This window comes from Rana temporaria, chromosome 6 (assembly GCF_905171775.1).
Source record: "Rana temporaria chromosome 6, aRanTem1.1, whole genome shotgun sequence".
Taxonomy (NCBI): Eukaryota; Metazoa; Chordata; class Amphibia; order Anura; family Ranidae; genus Rana; species Rana temporaria.
This window is the reverse complement of record NC_053494.1, coordinates 118,937,331-118,957,833: the sequence shown is the minus strand read 5'-3', so window position 1 is coordinate 118,957,833 and position 20,503 is coordinate 118,937,331. Positions and strand designations below refer to the sequence as shown.

General features: G+C 42.1%; 1 protein-coding gene across 1 annotated transcript in view; it reads right to left on the bottom strand.

Annotated features, from left to right (window-relative positions):
- Positions 1-6,595: 6,595 nt before the first annotated feature.
- Positions 6,596-20,503, bottom strand: part of CD28 (CD28 molecule) — a 73,355-nt gene continuing 59,447 nt past the window's right edge. The window contains exons 2-4 of the mRNA XM_040357286.1: positions 16,257-16,589; positions 13,061-13,182; positions 6,596-7,203 (exon numbers count right to left, since the gene is read on the bottom strand). Coding sequence (XP_040213220.1) covers positions 7,081-7,203; positions 13,061-13,182; positions 16,257-16,589 — 578 coding nt within the window. The 3' untranslated portion in view covers positions 6,596-7,080. The remainder of the gene's footprint in view (positions 7,204-13,060; positions 13,183-16,256; positions 16,590-20,503) is intronic.

The following is a 20,503-nucleotide window of genomic DNA, read 5'->3' as shown; positions in this document are numbered from 1 at the left end:
GTCCTGACCTACATACACACACTGACCTGTCCTGTCCTACATACACACACTGACCTGTCCTACATACACACACTGACCTGTCCTGACCTACATACACACACTGACCTGTCCTGACCTACATACACACACTGACCTGTCCTGACCTACATACACTGACCTGTCCTGACCTACATACACTGACCTGTCCTGACCTACATACACTGACCTGTCCTGACCTACATACACTGACCTGTCCTGACCTACATACACTGACCTGTCCTGACCTACATACACTGACCTGTCCTGACCTACATACACTGACCTGTCCTGACCTACACTGACCTGTCCTGTCCTACATACACTGACCTGTCCTGTCCTACATACACTGACCTGTCCTACATACACTGACCTGTCCTACATACACTGACCTGTCCTACATACACTGACCTGTCCAACACTGACCTGTCCTACATACACTGACCTGTCCTACATACACTGACCTGTCCTGTCCTACATACACTGACCTGTCCAACACTGACCTGTCCAACACTGACCTGTCCAACACTGACCTGTCCAACACTGACCTGTCCAACATACACTGACCTGTCCAACATACACTGACCTGTCCAACATACACTGACCTGTCCAACATACACTGACCTGTCCTACATACACTGACCTGTCCTACATACACTGACCTGTCCTACATACACTGACCTGTCCTACATACACTGACCTGTCCTACATACACTGACCTGTCCTACATACACTGACCTGTCATACATACACTGACCTGTCCTACATACACTGACCTGTCATACATACACTGACCTGTCCTACATACACTGACCTGTCCTACATACACTGACCTGTCCAACACTGACCTGTCCTACATACACTGACCTGACCTGTCCTACATACACTGACCTGTCCAACACTGACCTGTCCAACACTGACCTGTCCTACTAACACTGACCTGTCCTACTAACACTGACCTGTCCTACTAACACTGACCTGTCCTACTAACACTGACCTGTCCAACACACACTGACCTGTCCAACACACACTGACCTGTCCAACACACACTGACCTGTCCAACACACACTGACCTGTCCAACACACACTGACCTGTCCAACACTTACCTGTCCAACACTGACCTGTCCAACACACACTGACCTGTCCAACACTAACACTGACCTGTCCAACACTAACACTGTCCTGTCCAACACTAACACTGTCCTGTCCAACACTTACACTGTTCTGTCCAACACTTACACTGTTCTGTCCAACACTTACACTGTTCTGTCCAACACATACACTGACCTGTCCAACACTTACACTGACCTGTTCTGTCCTAGCCTCGGGCCCACAGTAACCTCGAGCCAAAGGCTAAAGGGTTCCTTCCACAAATTATGTTTGGGAAGTATACCTGACAGTGACAATCATAAAAAAAAAAACATATTAAGAATATTAAATACATCTTCGTCGCAGAGATGGTAAATAGGGCTTACTTTGAGTTGGACTAGCAGCTGAAAATGACTGACGCCGGCGGCCTGCTTCCTAAGTTGTCCGGGGCGGGTGGGGTGTCCTCCCGGGCCGGCTCTCCCCCTGGAGTCACTCACGCTGGCTGGCTGCTCTAGCCGTCGACTGGCCCAGCCGTTCTCCACGCCGGCGCCATGGTCCGGCGCCTTCTCCTCGGTCACACACAGACTCCAGTCTGTCAGCTGCGCCGTCAGGGAAGTCACGCTTTGCGCGCTTTTCCCATTTGAAGGGTCCGGCCAATGTAAACAAGACACGTCACGTCCCGGCTGCGGATTTGTCCACTGTGATGTCCATCATAACAGCACAGCGCGCCTATGATGGACATCTCACTGGCCAATCCTGGGAATAGCGTGCATGCGTCGCACTCGCACGGCACAGACAGTGAGCTTGAATGACTGCACTTGACTAATTTTACGGGGACCCGCCGATTCGGGGCTAATAATGTTAAATTAAACGGCCGAGACTCGGGGCTTTTCGGGGTACCATTCGGGGCTCCAGCCCACCAAGCCCCGCCCTAACGATGCCCCTGATAACAAGGACTTAATACCCCTTTTAAATAACTGTAGTCCTAAATATATTCACCATCTTGTGGTGACATAACATTTTAAACATTAAATATCATATATTAAATGATAAAAAATACATCTCTACCCCTTTAAATAAATCATAATGGTATTGATTGATTGCTTGAAAAAGCGTAATGATATTGTGGTGCGCCTCGCCGACAAAGGTGGAGGGATTGTGATTCTTGATAGTGAAGCCTATAAAACAGACATGTTAAGACTACTATCCGACCAGGAGACATACATTCCACTTAGGGGCAATCCCACTTTTAAGTTTAAGACAGAGCTTATAGCTTTGGTGGATGAAGGCTACTGTAAGAACTTATAGGTAGATTCACAAAGAGTTAGGCCGGCTTATCTACAGATAAGCCGACCTAACTCTGAATCTAAGCCGGCCTATGTTTAAGTGTATTCTCTAACAGAGATACACTTAAACATACCTAAGATAGGCTGGCTTGCGCCATTCTATCTTAGGCTGCAATGTTTCTTTTGCCCGCTAGATGGCGCTGCCATTGCGGCCGGCCTAGATTATGTAAATAAGGGGCTACGCCAATTCCCGACGATTTACAAGCGTACGCCGGGCCTACACCGTCGAGTTACATCGTTTCCGCACGCGATAGGCCGCCTAAAGTTATTCCACCTATGAGGTGGAATAACATTGTTAAGTATGGGCGCCGTTCCCGCCGCGAGATTCAATTTTTTTACGTCGTTTGCGCAAGTCGTCCGCGAATCGGGATTTACGTTGTTTTTTCGTACGCGTCGAAATCAATAGGCCCGTACGGCCTACTTAGCCGCAATGCGCACTGGGAAATGTAGTCGCCCGGCGCATTCGCAGTGTAAAAAACTTAAAAAAACGTGAGGTCAAGCCTCATTTCAATAATACACGCCCCCCTCCCAGTCATTTGAATTAGGTGCGCTTACGCCCGCTCGTTTTAGGCTACGCCGCCTAAAATTTGAAGGTAAGTGGTTTGAGAATCACTTTTAACCTAAATAATTTAAGGCGGTGTAGCCTAAAAAGAGTAGGCTAGGCCGTCCTAATTTTAGGCGCCCATACGTGAATCTACCCCTGTGTGTTTACACACACAAATACACGGTCCTGCTGTGATCACAGGCAACCATGGGTGCCCACCGGACAATGCGGCCGCTGGCCACGCGCACCAAGTCTCACAAGGCGCACCCCCTAGCCGCCCAGGAAGTCATATGACGTCCACCCAGTGGGAGGGAGGGTTCCTGTCGACGTCATTTTACAATGACTTGGTAAGGAAGGGGTTAAACGTCACTTTTTTTATGCAACATTTTACACATATGCAATACAGAATTTACTTTGACACTGTATTTCCGCCAGTATTTTGTATATTTATTTTGCCAATGATAGAATAATCTATTAGCAAGCAACTCCATATGTATATATACAGTATCTTAAAAATACCCAAATAATCTCTGGGCAGCAGAAAAAGGCAAACACATACTGAACATCATACATTGGTAAATTTATTACTTCAGGGTGAGAATTGGAAACAATGTAGATGTGATTTTAGAAAACAGCTAGATAAGAAATGTTAACAAATGGATGTTTTGAGAAATTAACTATAACATTTTCAAATAACAGCATAATCTTTATTTATTTTTTCTGTTAAAACAATATGAACAAGTGAAGAAAAAACAGACAGCAGTGAAACAAATGATAGAGATTTTAACCCCATATTCCCATTGTGGAGATTTCCTCCATCAATTCATATCTTTTCTGCAATCCCGTCACCAGTACAGAAAGTGAAGGGAAACCTCCCCAGTAGAGATACAGACAGCAATAAAAACTTAAAGAGGATCAAACTTTTTTCAAGAAACTATTCTAAACTAAAAAAAGGGTTCTAGTTGGATTTGAACATCATTTGTGTCAAATTTCACAGTTTAAATACATACACTGTTAACTCTTTTCCTTGGCATTCTGCTCAGATCACTTGAGACTACTCTCCAATTAGGCTTTAACCACTTCAGCCATGGAAGAATTTACCCCCTTCCTTACCAGAGCACTTTTTTGCGATTCGGCACTGCGTTGCTTTAACTGGTGGTATTTGATCACCTCTACAGTTTTCATTTTTTTGCGCTATAAACAAAAATAGAGCGGCAATTTTGAAAAAAAATCAATATTTTTTACTTTTTTCTATAATAAATATCCCCCAAAAAATCGATAAAAAAAATAGTTTTCCTCAGATTAGGCCGATATGTATTCTTCTACATTTTTTTGGTAAAAAAAATCGCAATAAGCGTATATTGATTGGTTTGTGAAACAGTTATAGTGTCTACAAAATAGGGGATAGTTTTATTGCATTTTTATTTATTTAAATTTATTTTACTAGTAATGTCGGCAATCTGTGATTTTTATTGTGATCATGACATTGCAACGGACATATCGGAAACTTTTGACACATTTTTGGGACCATTCACATTTATACAGCGATTAGTGCAGGGGTCTCAAACTCAAATTACCTGAGGGCCACAAGACAAGTTTTCATATGCCATGGGGGGCCGCATGCAAACTTTCAAACTTCAAAAACAACAGTACTGGTGTCAGCGAGCACATTATTAACCCCCCAGCACTGGTGTCAGCGAGCGCATTATTACCACCTGCACTGGTGTAAGTCAGGGTTTGACAAATTTGCTTGTAATCTAGGAGCCAGCTAAAAAAGTTAGGAGCCAGAAAACGCACCCCGTCCCGACGAGCTTGCGCGCAGAAGCGAACACATACGCGAGCAGCGCCCGCATATGTAAACAGTGTTCAAACCACACATGTGAGGTATCGCCGCGATTGGTAGAGCGAGAGCAATAATCCTAGCTCTAGACCTCCTCTGTATCTCAAAACATGCAACCTGTAGATTTTTTTAAACATCGCCTATGAAGATTTTAAAGGGTAAAAAAGTTTGTCGGCATTCCACAAGCGGGCGCAATTTTGAAGCGTGACATGTTGGGTATGAATTTACTCGGCGTAACATTATCTTTCATAATATTTAGAAAAATGGGGATAACTTTACTGTTGTCTTATTTTTTAATTAAAAAAAGTGTAATTTTTTCCAAAAAAAGTACGCTTGTAAGACCGCTGCGCAAATACGGCGTAACAGAAAGTATTGCAACGATCGCCATTTTATTCTCTAAGGTGTTAGGATAAAAAATATATATAATGTTTGGGGGTTCTAATTAGAGGGAAGAAGATGGCAGTGAAAATAGTGTAAAATGACATTAGAATTGCTGTTTAACTTTTAATGCTTAACTTGTAATACCAACGTCCACCACCAGATGGCGCCAGCTCACATCTGGTGGTAATAACTTGTAATACCAACGGCTCACCACCAAATAGCGCCAGCTCACAAAAAAAAAAAAAAAAAAATTTTTTTTTTTTTTTTTTTTTGCTCCCCCACTTCTGCCCTGCCTGGGGGCCATTTATAACTGGTCCGCGGGCCGCAAATGGCCCGCGGGCCGGTACTTTGAGACCACTGGATTAGTGCTATAAAACTGCACTGATTACTGTATAAATGTGACTGGCAGGAAAGGGGTTAACACTAGGTGAAGGAGTTAAATATGTTCCCTAATGTGTGATTCTAACTGTAGGGGAAGGGAACTCACAAGGGGAGGAGACCGATGTGTGTTCCTCTGTACTGGGAACACACATCGGTCTCCTCACCTGACAGGACCGTGGATCTGTGTGTTTACACACACAGATCCACAGTCCTGCCGTGATTTCGGGCAATCGTTGGTGCCCGGCGGACTTCGTGGCTGCCGGGCACGCGCACTGGGTCCCACGCAATGCCGGAGACTCGCTAGTGCGCCCCCTAGACGGCCAGGAAGCCCAAGATGTCATATGAACTGATTGAGTGGACGTCATATGTCTATGGGCGGTAGGGAAGTGGTTAAAGCCAGGTCCAGGACTTTCCCTAATATGAAACTGGTTAACAAAGCAGCAGCAGGAATTTCCTTTCTATGATCTTTCTTCTTATAAGTATATTTACTAGGCTCACAGAAGTGTGTAAAAGAGTCTAATTGCCTTAGAGTGTTGACCCATGCTTTACCAGTCTGAGGGCTGCTGTGCAAGGGATTGAAGGAGACTGAAATAAGTATAGTCAAGAAAACCACTAGCTGAAGAACCATCAGAACTCTTTCAGAAGCGAGACACCAAGAATCTGAAACTTTCAGAAGTGTTGGATTCTGATAATTCTCAAGCTGACAGTTTCACTTGACTACAGAAGATGTGCAGGCAGCAGGAGAGGTAAGTACTAAGGAGTTGATTTACTAAAGACAAATAGACTGTGCACTTTGCAAAGTGAAGTTGCCCTCTGTAAGTGCAGTTGCCCCAGAGCTTAGTAAATGAGGTACCCAATCACGTTCAAGAATGTAAAAAAAAAAAAACAGCATTTTTGCTTGCACATGATTGGAATGATGGAAGTCAGCAGAGCTTCTGTTTATTTACTAAGCTCTGGAGCAACTGCACTTGCAGAGTGCAACTACACTTTGCAAAGTGCACAGTCTATTTTCCTTTAGTAAATCAACCACCTAAATATCTTCTTTGCAGGGAACAGTTAATTTGATACATTTATCTTAGTGACAGCATCACATTAATAATTAATATTAGTATGGCTTTTTACATACATAATGTATGTTTGTTAATTCTTTTAATTTATTTAATTTTGTATAATATTTACTGCAGTATTTCACTGGTGTAATGTGAAAAAATGCATTCCTTCTGCTACTGTATTTTTACAAAGTTTACAAAAAACATCTTTAATTACTGTACAATTACTACTGCTTAGCTTTGAGGAAAATCTAAGAAATATAAAAAAGAAGAAATATTTTCAATGATTAATGCAAATATGATGAATTTGATGATCAGAATGTAACCAAATCTACAGAATCAACTGGATACCCAGGTTGAAAAGAGGTATCTTGTTGTTTTGTTGAGGTAACAGTCCATGTAAATGCCCTCAGATGGAACAGCTTAGGTAGCAGTCAGCGAGAATGACAGATAGCAGGAGTGGTAGCGTATGCTACACAAGACAAATGAGGTCGCGGTCGTCGTGGCACAACATTAATATATTCACTCTGTTGAATTCTGGTTCTTCTTCCTTTTCTCTGTAAAATAAAGTTTTGATTTCAAGTTTTTCATTAGAGTTAGTATTATAACAGGTATAGAAACAACAATAATGAAGAGATGAGGAGAAGGGAAAGGTGTTCTGTAGTTCTAACACACTTCCTGTCCAGTTTACTAGCATAACAAAAGCCACGGGGCCTGAGGTAGAGTAAGGCCTCGTACACACGACCGAGAAACTCGTCGGGGCGAGACACATCGCTTTCCTCGACTAGTTCCTTGTTAGGCTTGTCGAGGAACTCGACAAGCTTGCTTTGCGTACACACTGTCAAGACAAAATCTCCTCGTTCTCAAACGCGGTGACGTACAACACATACAATGGCAGGGGAAGTTCGATTCCACTGGCACAACCCTGGGGGCTGCTTTTGCTAATCTCATGTTACTGCGTGTTAAGTAAAAGTTTGGTCGGAGACAATTTGCACTTTTCAATCTTTTACAGCGTGAAAAATGTGTTATCTCCATTACAAATGCTACTTTTACTCCCGTCTCATACTTTATTCTGAGCATTCGCGGGTTTCTTAGCATACACACGCTCGAGTTTCTTGTCGAAAACCAGCCCGACGAGGAAATTGAGACTCCCGTCGAGGAAAAAGAGAACTTTTTCTCGTTGAGTTCCTCGACAGTTTCCTCAATGAAAAACGTACACACAACCGGTTTCCTCGGCAAAAAAGCTCTCCCACCAAGTTTCTTGATGGATTCTGTCGAGTTTCTCGGTCGTGTGTACGAGGCCTAAGGCCCGATTAGAAAGGATGTTGAGGCAAAATAAACTGTAAAGTCTCCAGTCTAGTAGCGCTGACTTCAGATGCACAGAAAGAGTCTCCAGAATTGTTACTAGACACAGATCCCTCTGACTTTTCTATGCAATAAGCACCAGTGTTTAGTTGTCTGAGCAGGAAATATTTATTTCCCTTAGATCTTCTGCTACATCTCAGCCACACTGAAATGATTGCTGTATGACTAATTAGTCTTTTGAGACTGTAAAAAAAAAAAAAAAAAATAGTGTCTGGAACCTCAGCGTAAACCTGATAAGACAGCTGAGGTTTGTAGTTCTGTAAGACATTTTTATTAGGGTTTTGATGTAATTGTGTGCCAGAGTACTACTTATGTAATCATATAATACCTGGATGATTATTATTATTGCTACTATAACATTAATAAATATTGCTACTAGACCACGTCTTTCTGAGGCAGTGAGGTTTATTTCCAAAAATTGGAGAGTATAAAAACTGGTGCAGCTGTGCATGGTAGCCAATCAGCTTCTAACTTCAGCTTGTTCAATTAAGCTTTGACAAGAAAAAAAACTGTATGCTGCATCAGATTTTGCACTGTTCAGTTTTAGTAAATCATCCCCACGTGTGTGGGAGGGCCTCGATTTAATAACTAACCTTTTTACCTAAAAAAAATTGTGAGTTATTGAGGACAGGGTAGTTATTTGGTTAAAATGAAGGTTAATACCCTGCACTGATCCCCGCTTCTTCCTTGACAAATTATATCCACAAAACTGGTCTCCAGTAATGTACTGTACTACTGACTATATTGACAGCTTTCCTACTCCCTGTCCTTGATTTAGGCATACTTTGTGTAGCGCCCTGCTCCTGTTGAACAGGCGCTGCTGTAAATTTAGTGGCGGTCTGATCTGTTATTTGGCTCAGACTAGTTTGATTATGGGCAATTTAGCCTCTGTTCCAGCCATGGCTGTGCTGAGAGTTCCACCATTGCTCGCCTGGGGGTGTCATTACCACCCCAGGCCAAGGGTGGCAGCAGAAAAGTCAGGGTGTATTGGGTGTCCCCCTCGGCAGCGAATCAGTGGGGGTGGTCGCCTCGCTGTGCATGCTGGGGGGTGCCAGGGGAGGACCTATCCTGGAGGGGGCCATGCAAGAGGCTGGTACCTTGGGAGAAGGCCTGGAAACTTCATCGAAGGATGCAACATACACTGAGAGGCTTGACTGTGTCGCCTGTCGGGCCTAAAGTTCTATCAGAGTTAAGCTGGAGAGATCCGGGTGCTGAATCCTGTGGCAGGGGATTCTGGACCAAAAGTGTCTCCTCATAAAGGAAGGTCTGTAGCAGAGACTGTACTTTACTTTGTGCGCCATCCCGGCTGCTAGGCCAGTGAGAGGGACCTATCTGGGTGAGCAATACCCACTCTGGAGTGACGATGAGAACTGTTTGCTGGAAGCAGGAGTGTTTCCTATTTGTAACTATACACTTGAACCTACCTACCCTTCCCACCACTTTCCACTTCTTTCTATTGAAGTTCTACAAATAAATCCCAGAAAAATAATTGCATTGTGTGGACATTGAAATTCTTCAGACTCTCACTTCACCCTGGACAGCAAGAAGATAGAGGTAACGTGCCACCCAAAAATACTCAGCAGCTCCTCTAGGGGTAGTGCTACATTTATATAAGAACTAATTACAGTATTTTGTTTTTGAAATCTTGCTGTTTTGCAACTTTGCTCCCATCGTCAATATGACAGGGATGGAGGCGCATGACTTTACCCAGTCATGGCTTCATTTAAAGTCCCAACTTCCCAATCCCCCTCCAATAATCAGTATTTTGTTATTGACACTGCCAGGTGCCACAAAAAGGTCACTGGGGGCCCCATCAAAATGTTGTGGGAGCCCCATGACCTGTAGTTTAGAACCTCGTACTGTAAGTGACCCTTGTCACATTGGGACAGGAAGTGTGTTACTGGCAGAATCACAGGTCAAAGTAAAAGGGAAAAAAACAGAAGAGAAAACGAATTCAACTACCATAAGGACTGATAAGCCGCAATAAATTTATTTTTGGGGGGTTTAGATACACTTTAAAGTAAAACCTCAAGCAACTTAATACACCGTTAAATACACACACTTTCCGATTTGCCTGTCAAACTCAAACTTTTAGTTGGTAAATTAGGTGACACTGAATGTATCTGTGGTTAAATTTGTTATGTTCATCTGATGTGTGGAAATTGTTCTGTTACTAAACCCACAACAGTAAAACCTGTATATGCAGCATAGCATGCTTGTTATACTCACTGTGGAACTTAAGGGGTTAATCCTCTGCATTGTGTAAAAAGGCTGTTTTATCCTGTGTGCACAGATCCTCCCCCTCCTGCACTGTCTATCTGGGGAAGGCCAGCTGCACATGCTCAGTTGTGCATTTTATGCTGGAGAGAACAGTTAGGCCACGTAAACCGATGAAAACCGTCTGATGGACTGTTTTCATCGGTCCAAACCAATCATGTGTGGGCCCCATCGGTTATTTATCCATAGGTTAAAAAAAAGCAATCTTGTTTTAAATTTAACCGATGGATACTAACCGATAGAAAAACAACGATCGTTTGTAGGCACGTCCATCGGTTAAAAATCCGCGCATGCTCAGAATCAAGTCGACGCATGCTTGGAAGCATCGAGCTTCGTTTTTTTCAGCACGTCGTTGTGTTTTACGTCACCGCGTTCTGACCCGATAGTTTTTTTTAACCGATGGTGTGTAAGCACGACTGACCATCAGTCAGCTTCATCGGTTAACCAATGAAAACGGTCCATCAGACCGTTTTCATCGGATGGACCGATCGTGTGTACAGGGCTTTACTTGTTCTCAGAGATAGCCAGGTCACATGACATTGGCATCACACATATGGGCGTGTATACAGGCTAAAGTGGAAATCTCCTCCTTCCTGAACTCTCAGCACTGGAGAAACTGTGCAGTTTATCACTGACTGTGGTATACAGATCATCCAAAAAGGTATATAGTGGCAATATTTTAATGTAAAAAGAAGATTTTTTAAGCAGTGGGCACTGTGGGGGGGCAGGTGAACTATTTTCATATTACTGGGTTTAGTAACACTTTAATTGAGTTACCTTGTGGCTTCTCAAGTCATGAAATGAAAAGGTGGTGGGGTCTTCAGCTTATTTCCATATACTTTCAATAAAATAATGAAGATATGCCTTTTGATATTTATTGTGCTACTCCTGCCATGTATGTGCTTTTGGTAAAGATAGTCTTATGATTTACACACACTATCCACACTGCACTGTGAGACAGGTCACGCACATAGTTCCCGATTAGGCAAATCCTTTTTCTGGTTCAGCCAAACATCTTCCTGTGCCACCTCTCTGTCTCCAGCTTGCTCACTGGACAGAAAAACAGCAATATCACCTCAGTTCAATAAATGGGAAATTGACCCAGGAAGATGTGAAATGGAAACAGACATACATATGTAGTGAAAAAACTATGGTAGATCCTGCTACATAAAAAAAAAAAAAAAAGTCTGAGTAGTCCTTGTAGTTCCACAGCTGTGCACTGTGGCAAACAAGAGAGGGGTGAGTAATAGACATGTGCATGCATTTTCGTCCGAATTTCGGGTATTTTCGTTATCGTTTTAACAAGCTAAAACAAACACACAGAATCCGAAATACGAAAGATCCGACGTAAAAAAAATGCTTTGTTTTTGTTTTCGTTGCTGCAACAGTTTGATATAGATAGGAGGTTCGACATGACGCTGACAATAGCGATCTGTGTCTATCGAACCTGTGGTCGAATGTGCCTAACCTTAACTCTATTAGTCCAAGATTATTCTCCATAAAGAGGAAAGATTTAACGTGGAGAGAAAAGATTCGATATTATAGAGACAGTGTTGGGGTAGACCATTCGACATGAACGACGAAGATTCGAGGAAGCAGTGGAAAACATACAAACGTAGAATCTGTCATTGAAGGCCTATGGTGTCTGTCGAAACTTCTAAGAAGATTCAACAAGCAGCTAAACTGTACGACGCCGCAATCGTACATTTTCGGTCAAATGCTCGGCCCATAGGCTATAAAAGAATTTGAATGTTGGTTAACTAGTAATAATAAGTTATAAATATAATTATTACTAGTGTCATATATCCTTAGAATTCTTCTATAGCTTGTAGGCGGAACATTCGACCAGAAATGTACGATTGCGGCGTTGTACAGTTTAGCTGCTCTGTGGAATCTTCTTAGATCATTCGACAGACACCATAAGCCTTCAATGACAGATTCGACCTTAATTAATTTGGAATTTCGGACGAATGCATTTTTTAATGAAACAAAATAAATGAACATGGATTTCGGGAGTAACTAAATAAATGTATTTTTCGGAAGAAAACAAAATTCCGAAAAAAAATATTTCAGTGTGCACATGTCTAGTGAGTAAAGGAAGTCTAATATTTCAGGGCCAGCCTTAGGCAGGGAAGCAGAAGCAATATTTAGGATATGTAAGAAAATAAAAGAATGCAGGCACCTCTGAGTATTGACTGTTACAAATCACTTTTAATTACTCAGTGACAGGCACATCTTAAATGTATGGTCCGGGTGATGCATCTGTGGCACTTGTCCACATGAAGAGCCTTCCTGGGCGCTCTGACAGTTTGTCCTGGCTTGTCCTGGCCGACAAGATGATGGTGTGTAGGAGGAAAGCCAAGAGAGAGGAGTGGAATGCTCTCTGAATCACAGAGCTAGCAGTGATGGCATCACAGATGTGTTTGCAACGCATTTCCAAGCGAGTGCACCCTGGTGGTTGGAGGAATGCACGCGCCTTTTTCAAGCAAGTAATACAGAAATAGATTTGCAGTATTTATACTCTACTAGTGCTGCTATCTAGTGGGGAAAGTATAGAATTGCCGTGGGCAGCATTATTAGAGGTGGAATACGGCCACCTCGTGGTACAAAGTTAGACTGTCAATAAGTTATCTAGCATGCTAGTTGTCAACCTTGTTGAGACCAGGGAGAGGTAAAATCTTTTAAAACCTTCCATGCCCCCAACAGAAATAAAATAATTGTCAAAATAAAAAAAAAGTAACCCTTGGATAAAAGAAAGTATGTTTGTCTTACCACAATATATAGAAAAGCCGTAGTGATTATAATACTGTATAATGCAAAACATCCAAGTGCAATAAATAGGCTCAAAGAGTGATCGAGATTCTTTTTAATCTCTGGTTCATTGCATTTAGGCTCTGAAAAAAAAGTTAAAAGAAAAAAAAAAGTTTCAAAATGTTATATAATCTGATATTTATTTCAAACAAACTCAGACATAATTTTAAACATCTTATTCACATTTTTATTCAGGGGTATAAAATAACACTTTTTTTATATATATCTTGGATCTATGCATAAATGAAGCTGAATGAAAAATAAGGAGAAGGTAATATTAAAATGTGACTTTAAACTAAAGTTAAAATTTAGATAAAGGTATTATATATTATGCATTTCTGCTCAACCTACAACTATGCACCCAAAAACAAAACGTGATCAAAAATTGTTTTTATCATATGTTTTAATATATTTTATCAATTTAGCTTATGATCTGTTAGATTAACCACTTCAGCCCCGGAGGATTTGGCTGCCCAATTTTTTGCAATTCAGCACTGCACCACTTTAACTGACAATTGCATGGTCATGCGACGTTGCACCCAAACAAAATTGACGTCCTTTTTTCCGCACAAATAGAGCTTTCTTTTGGTGGCATTTGATCACCTCTGCTATTTTTATTTTGTGCGCTATAAACAAAAAAAGAGCAACAATTTAAAAAAAAAAAAGAAATATTTTTTACTTTTGGCTTTAATAAATATCCCCAAAAATATATAAAAAAACAATTTTTTTCCTCAGTTTAGGCCGATATGTATTTTTGTACATATTTTTGGTAAAAAAATTATCGCAATAAGCTTACATTGATTGGTTTGCGCAAAAGTGTCTACAATATTGGGGTTAGTTTTATGGCATTTTTATTATTAATTTTGTTCTTACTAGCTATGGCGGCAATCTGCGATTTTTATCATGACTGCTGAATTATGGCGGACACATTGGACACTTTTGATGCCATTTTAGGAACCATTGTCATTTATGCATCGATCAGTGCTATAAAAATGCACTGATTACTGTGTAAATGACATGGGCAGGGAAGGTGTTAACCACAAGGGGCGAGGAAGGGGTTAGGGAGTGATTCTAACTGTGTGGGGGCTGGGCTTGTAGTGACACGACACTGATTACTGCTCCCGATGACAGTGTCCTGTCACTAGGCAGAACAGGGAGATGCCTTGTTTACACAGGCACCCCCCCCCCCCATTCTGCCTCTCCGTGACCAGGGCGGATACAGAGTCTAGTCTCGGGAGGTGCACTGCCAGAAAATTTTGCGGGCAATTTGTCGGGGCAATGGTTGGTGTTGGCGCTTCCATTATCACGGCGCCATGGTTGATACAGTGTCAGGATGATTGAATCGCACCATTTGTATTATTACATTGTAATATAAAATGTAATAGTTCAACTCTATAATGCAGAATCATTGGGAGCACTGAGCGTGTTACTTGCTACCGTTGCCTGCCATGAGATGCGGATTCTCACTTGCCATGTGACTTGCAACATCCCCTGCCACCAGATGTGAATTGTCACTTGCCAGTGGCTGTGTCCCAGGGGGAGGGCGGGCGGTGAGAGATGATGTCAGAAAGCTGCTACCCATCAGAATATGCAACCAAAGTGATGTTGCATTGCGGCCATCTTGGTACACCCACACTTGTCCACAGTATACCTAGAGTTAGAAGTCGGCAAGCGGACATCTTTATACACCCACCCGGAGTCTTGCTTTTCACAGTTATTATTAACAGTAAACTCGGCTTATATAGTGAAATATAAGTTGGGTTTACTGTTAAAAATAACGGTGAAAAACAAGACTCTGGTGGGTGTATAAAGATATCCGCTTGCCGACTTCTAAGTCTTGATTTACTGTGGACAAGTGCGGGTGTACCAAGATGGACGCAACATCACTTTAGTTGCATATTCAGATGGGAAGCAGCTTCCTGACAGAACACCTGCCTGCTCGCTTGGTCACACGCTAGCCTGCTCACGAGCCTGACCGGCATGATTGCTCCCTCACCGGCCTGCCCGTTCGCTCGCTCACCCGCTCGTTATTTTCGCGGGGGAGCAGTTGCCCTGTTGCCCCCCCTGGATCCGCCCCTGTCCGTGACACGATCGCGGGCCGCAGGCGAACATCAAGTTGGCAGGGCCTGTGGACACAGGCATGGAGAGCGTGGCAGGCACACGCTTGCCGCACGGCTTCTCTTAACATGGAAACCCACATTCCATTCGCACTAGTGTGAACCCAGCCTTACACTTGGGTTTTACAGATGTAACAAAACACATTTACAAGCATTTTTTAATTATGAATTTGAATGCAGCTGCATTATCAATGGAGATATTTACACAGGTGTGTAAATTTATACTGGGTTCAAATCTGTAAGCAAAAATCTGCATCTGAGGACATGCGTTTAGATGTATTCCATTGAGAAAATAACCTGACCATTTATATGCTTAAAAATGATCTACAAATCATTTGCGCAGCAACTTTTGTTCAATAATGGGCAATACAATTTTTACAGCCGTGTTATAGCCACGTGAATGTAGCCTAATAAGTGATAAAATATGATATTCAAAAATATAATTTGACAAATGTAAAGTGCCTTGTAGTCTTAGGCCGCGTACACACGATCAGTCCATCCGATGAGAACGGGCTGAAAAAAACGAAGTTCAATGCTTCCAAGCATGCGTTGACTTGATTCTGAGCATGCGCGGGTTTTTGACCGATGGTTTTCTATACTAACGATCGGTTTTGACCTATCAGTTACCAGTCCATCGGTTCAATTTTTAAGCAAGTTCTACATTTTTTGACCGAAGTTTAACTGACCGATGGGGCCCACACACAATCAGTTTGGACCAATGAAAAGGTTCTTCAGTCCGCTTTCATCGGTTTTGACCGATCGTGTGTACGCGGCCTCATGTGTACAAGGCTTAAGAGTTTCAAAAGATCAGTGATATCAAACAAATGTTTACAGAACTAATTACATGATGCATAGTCTGGATACCCATGTTTTAGAACTGTAGGCAAAGATCTCTTCATGTTGAATACAGTAAGGAAGGGATGTATAGCCTGTCAGGTTTTTGCCCCATTGGGGGTATTTTTAAATGTATAAAAATGTAAGAATATTTTCCACTTTCATTGATGCTTTGTGATAACTGTAAAACATTGAACTTTTTTTACCTTTTATATGAATAATAGTGCCATTATCCCATTCACTCTTGTAAGGTGGGGGAAACATCCTTTCTTTGTGGAAAAAGTAAATGTCTGTATTATTTACCCACAGGGAAAAAGTCACTTCGTGTGCCACTTTTTTCACTCGGCAGTTATTTTCTTCAAATTTTATCTGGGTGGAATTGAAGAATACTACACAAACAGTCTCTGTTTTGCTAAATCCTTTGTTCAAAGACACCTTCAATTCCTCAAATGTGTCATTAACGGCGTCGTGGGGAAATGTAAACTTGATGTTGCCTGGAAATTCATGGCGAATGTATCCTTGTGTCCTTGATACAGTATCTACAAAATTAGAAAATGACAATTAGGAAAATGATTAGCTTTATCAAAAAAGATGATGCTTATTTTCTTATACAGTGCATTCTATTTGTGCATAAGCAAAAGTGTATTATATTCAGTACAGAACTGCATACATAGGGCACATCATACTTGTCCAGAGCCAAGTACTTCAGGCTACTCTATGCTGAGAAAACCATGCATCTCTAATTATTCTGGAAGTATCATATGCAAAAAGATGCACAGTAGCCCTCAGGAAAAGGCTGTATTGTGCAGAATGGCTAATACAAGATTTTACCCCCACCCAGAGGATCCCAAAATGCCCCATTAAAATTAGCAATTATTATCTAAAACTGAGATCTGGGAATTGAATGTAAGTATCAGCAATTCACTAAATGATTTTATCTGCAGTTGCTTTCTAAAATTTTAGTGTATGTTAACTGAATAGTTTTTTTATAAATTTTTTATGTGTATACCAATATGTGTATTTTATAAATTTAAATTCACTTTTATATTCATCTTCTAAAATACCTGGTTGATCCTCCCAGTCACTTTTCTTCCTTGTTCTAAATTAGCCTGGTCAGTTTGCATCCTATAGCTGGCCATTCAGAACAGGACACTGTAGACTCACTGCATGACTGTATTGGGTAGAATGTTCAGTCACCACACCCTGGACCGAATAACAGCCTGTTCCTGGCACACATCCTCTTCCAATCACACCTCCTTGCCTCTTAAACATGCCCCCTGCTCAAGCGCAGTCTGCATCTAGCCTCAGGCTAAACAGACTGTGGAATACATGCATGGTCACATGACAGAGCATTTTAACCTTGTTCAAAAAGGTAAGACCATCTCTGGAACTAAGTAAAAGCAGTTTTGGTACATATATAGCTATAACTGTCATAGAAAGAGTCTTTAACCATTTCAATACCAGGCACTTGCCAATTTTCAGCTTTCAGCTCTTTCGCTGTTTAAATGACAATTGCGTGGTCATGCTACACTGTACCCAAACTAAAAAAAATATATTTTGTTCCCACATATAGAGCTTTCTTTTGGTGGTATTTGATCACCTCTGCGGTTTTTATTTTCTGCTAACAAATAAAAAAGGACTGAAAATTTTGAAAAAAAAAGTTTTTCGTTTCTATTATAAAATGTTGTAAATAAGTATGTTTTCTCCTTAACTGACGGGCACTGATAAGGCGACACCGATGAGGTGGCACCAATTAGGTGGCACTGACGGCACGGCAGGCACTGATAGGTGGCACTGATGGGCACTGATAGGTGGCACTGATATGCAGCACTGATGGGCATTGATAGGCAACACTGATGGGCACTCATGGGTGGCATTGGTGGGCATGGATGGGCACTGATAGGCGACACTGGGCACTGAAAGGCTGCACTGATGGGTACTTATGGGTAGCACTAACAGGTGGCACTGCTGGGCACTGATAGGCAGCACAGATGGGCACTGATACATGGCACTGATAGGCACTGATATGCGGCACTGATAGATGGCACTGATAGGCATCCCTGGTGGCACTGGCAGTGATAGGCATTGTGGGTGGGCACTGATTGGCAGCTGCCTGTGCATTGATTGGCAGCTGCCTGGGCACAGATTGGCATTCCCTGGTGGTCTAGGGGGGCATACCTGGTGGTTCCAATGTGGCGGCCATCCTGGTAGTCCTGAGTGGCATCCTGGTGGTCCTGGGTGGGCATCCGAGGGGGGGCTGCGCTGATAAACTATCAGCACAGACCCCCCCCTGTCAGGAGAGCAGCCGATCGGCTCTCCTCTACTCGTGTCTGTCAGATGCGAGTGAGGAAAAGCTGATCAATGGCTCTTCCTGGTTACATCGTGATCAGCCGAGATTGGACACGGCTGATCCGTCGGAGACTCTCTACCTAGATCGGGGTTGCGGTGTGTCGGACTGACACACCGCACCACCGACCGCCGCGATGCGCGTGCAGCATCCTGTTATCCTGCCGACGTCATATGACGTTTGGTCAGGATAACAGAACCACTTTGCCATTGTCATTTTGCTATATGGCGGGCGGCAAGTGGATAACATAGTATTTTCACAACGACTTTAAATTCCAGTAATGTAAATTTTCATAAAAAGTGCTTCAAAATTTCTCTTTATTAGGATATGGTTATTGTTAATTCAATAAAAAATATCTAATGCAAGAAGCAATCATTTCCCTAAACCCGTGACTATAATGCTGAGTACACACGATAGGTTAGTCTGATGAAAACGTTCTGATGGACCGTTTTCATCAGACCAAACCGATCGTGTGTGGACCCCATCGGTTATTTATCCATAGGTTAAAAAAATAGGAACTTGTTTTAAAATTGTCTGATGGATAAAAAACCTATAGAAAAAAACGATCGTCTGTAGGTACAAATCGTCATTGGTTAAAAATCCATGCATGCTCAGAATCAAGTCGACGCATGCTTGGAAGCATTGAACTTCATTTTTTTCAGCACATCGTTGTGTTTTACATCACCGCGTTCTGACACGATCGTTTTTTTAACTGATGGTGTGTAGGCACGACTGACCATCAGTTAAAAAATCCATCAGACCGTTTTCATCAGACTAACCTATCGTGTGCACAGGGCATAAGAGATTTATACATTTTTTACTATGCATACTCTCAGCTGTATGCATAGTAACAAATGTATGAAATGTCAGCGGTTGTCAAACACATATTATGCTTGATGGTTTTATTTTGATCAATACTGTCCATCTGTCCCTATTTGTGGTGGAAAAGTCCATCTGTACACAAAAAAAATAAACTTTAGCAATATACAATGTATATACTCTATATAAAACATTGCCAAATATGTTAAGGTTTGGTAAACTGAGCAGTGTGCAAGTTATCTTGTACATGATTCGTAATTCATATTAAAAGGGGTAAAATAGCAATTAGGGATGGGCGAACGGTTCGGGCCGAGCATTAGTTTGCTCTGAACATTGCTGTTCGGGTGTTTGCGAACACCCAAATTTTCTGTGCACTCTGCGGGATGTTCGTCAATAGATTGATAAGGAGTGGGGCTGGGAAGCATCGCCACTTAGTGATGTCACCTGGTGAAACCGTCCCTTTGTGATGTCACCGACCCAGCATTGCAAAATCATTTAATTAGATTCACTGTATGACTATAGAAATTCCACCATTTGTTCACAGCTTGTAAACTAAGAAAGCTGTGTGTAGACAGGAAAAAGGTAGCTACTGCACAGGTGTAGCTCAATCCACCATAGCATCTTCCTATATCTGCTCAGTGGTTGGGAACAGATTCAAAATGTTAATTACAGGCACTTTTGGACTAATTATTGAAGGATATAATATAATAATATTTTATTTATTTATTACAGGTACTTATATAGCGCAGTCAATTTATGCAGTGCTACACATATTTATTGTACATTCACATCAGTCCCTGCCCTCATGGAGCTTACAATCTAAGGTCCCTAAGACCCTAACTCACATTCATACATACTAGTACCAATTTAGGCAGGAACCAATTGACCTACCAGCAGTTTTAATGTTGGCAGCAAATTTCGATTTAGTTTTAGTCTTAAGCCCCGTACACACGGCCGAGGAACTCGACGTGCCAAACACATCGAGTTCCTCGGCGTGTTCAGTCCTGGAGCCGCCGAGGAGCTCGGCGGGCCGAGTTCTCCCATAGAACAACGAGGAAATAGAGAACATGTTCTCTATTTCCTCGCCGAGGTCCTCGTCGGCTTCCTCGGCCGAAAGTGTACACACGGCCGGGTTTCTCGGCAGAATTCAGCTCTGAACCGAGTTTCTGGCTGAATTCTGCCGAGAAACTCGGTCGTGTGTACGGGGCCTGAGTCCTACATTTTAGTCGACTAAAATCTCCAGTACAATCTCCAGTACATTTTTAGTCATTTTATTCATCTAAAATC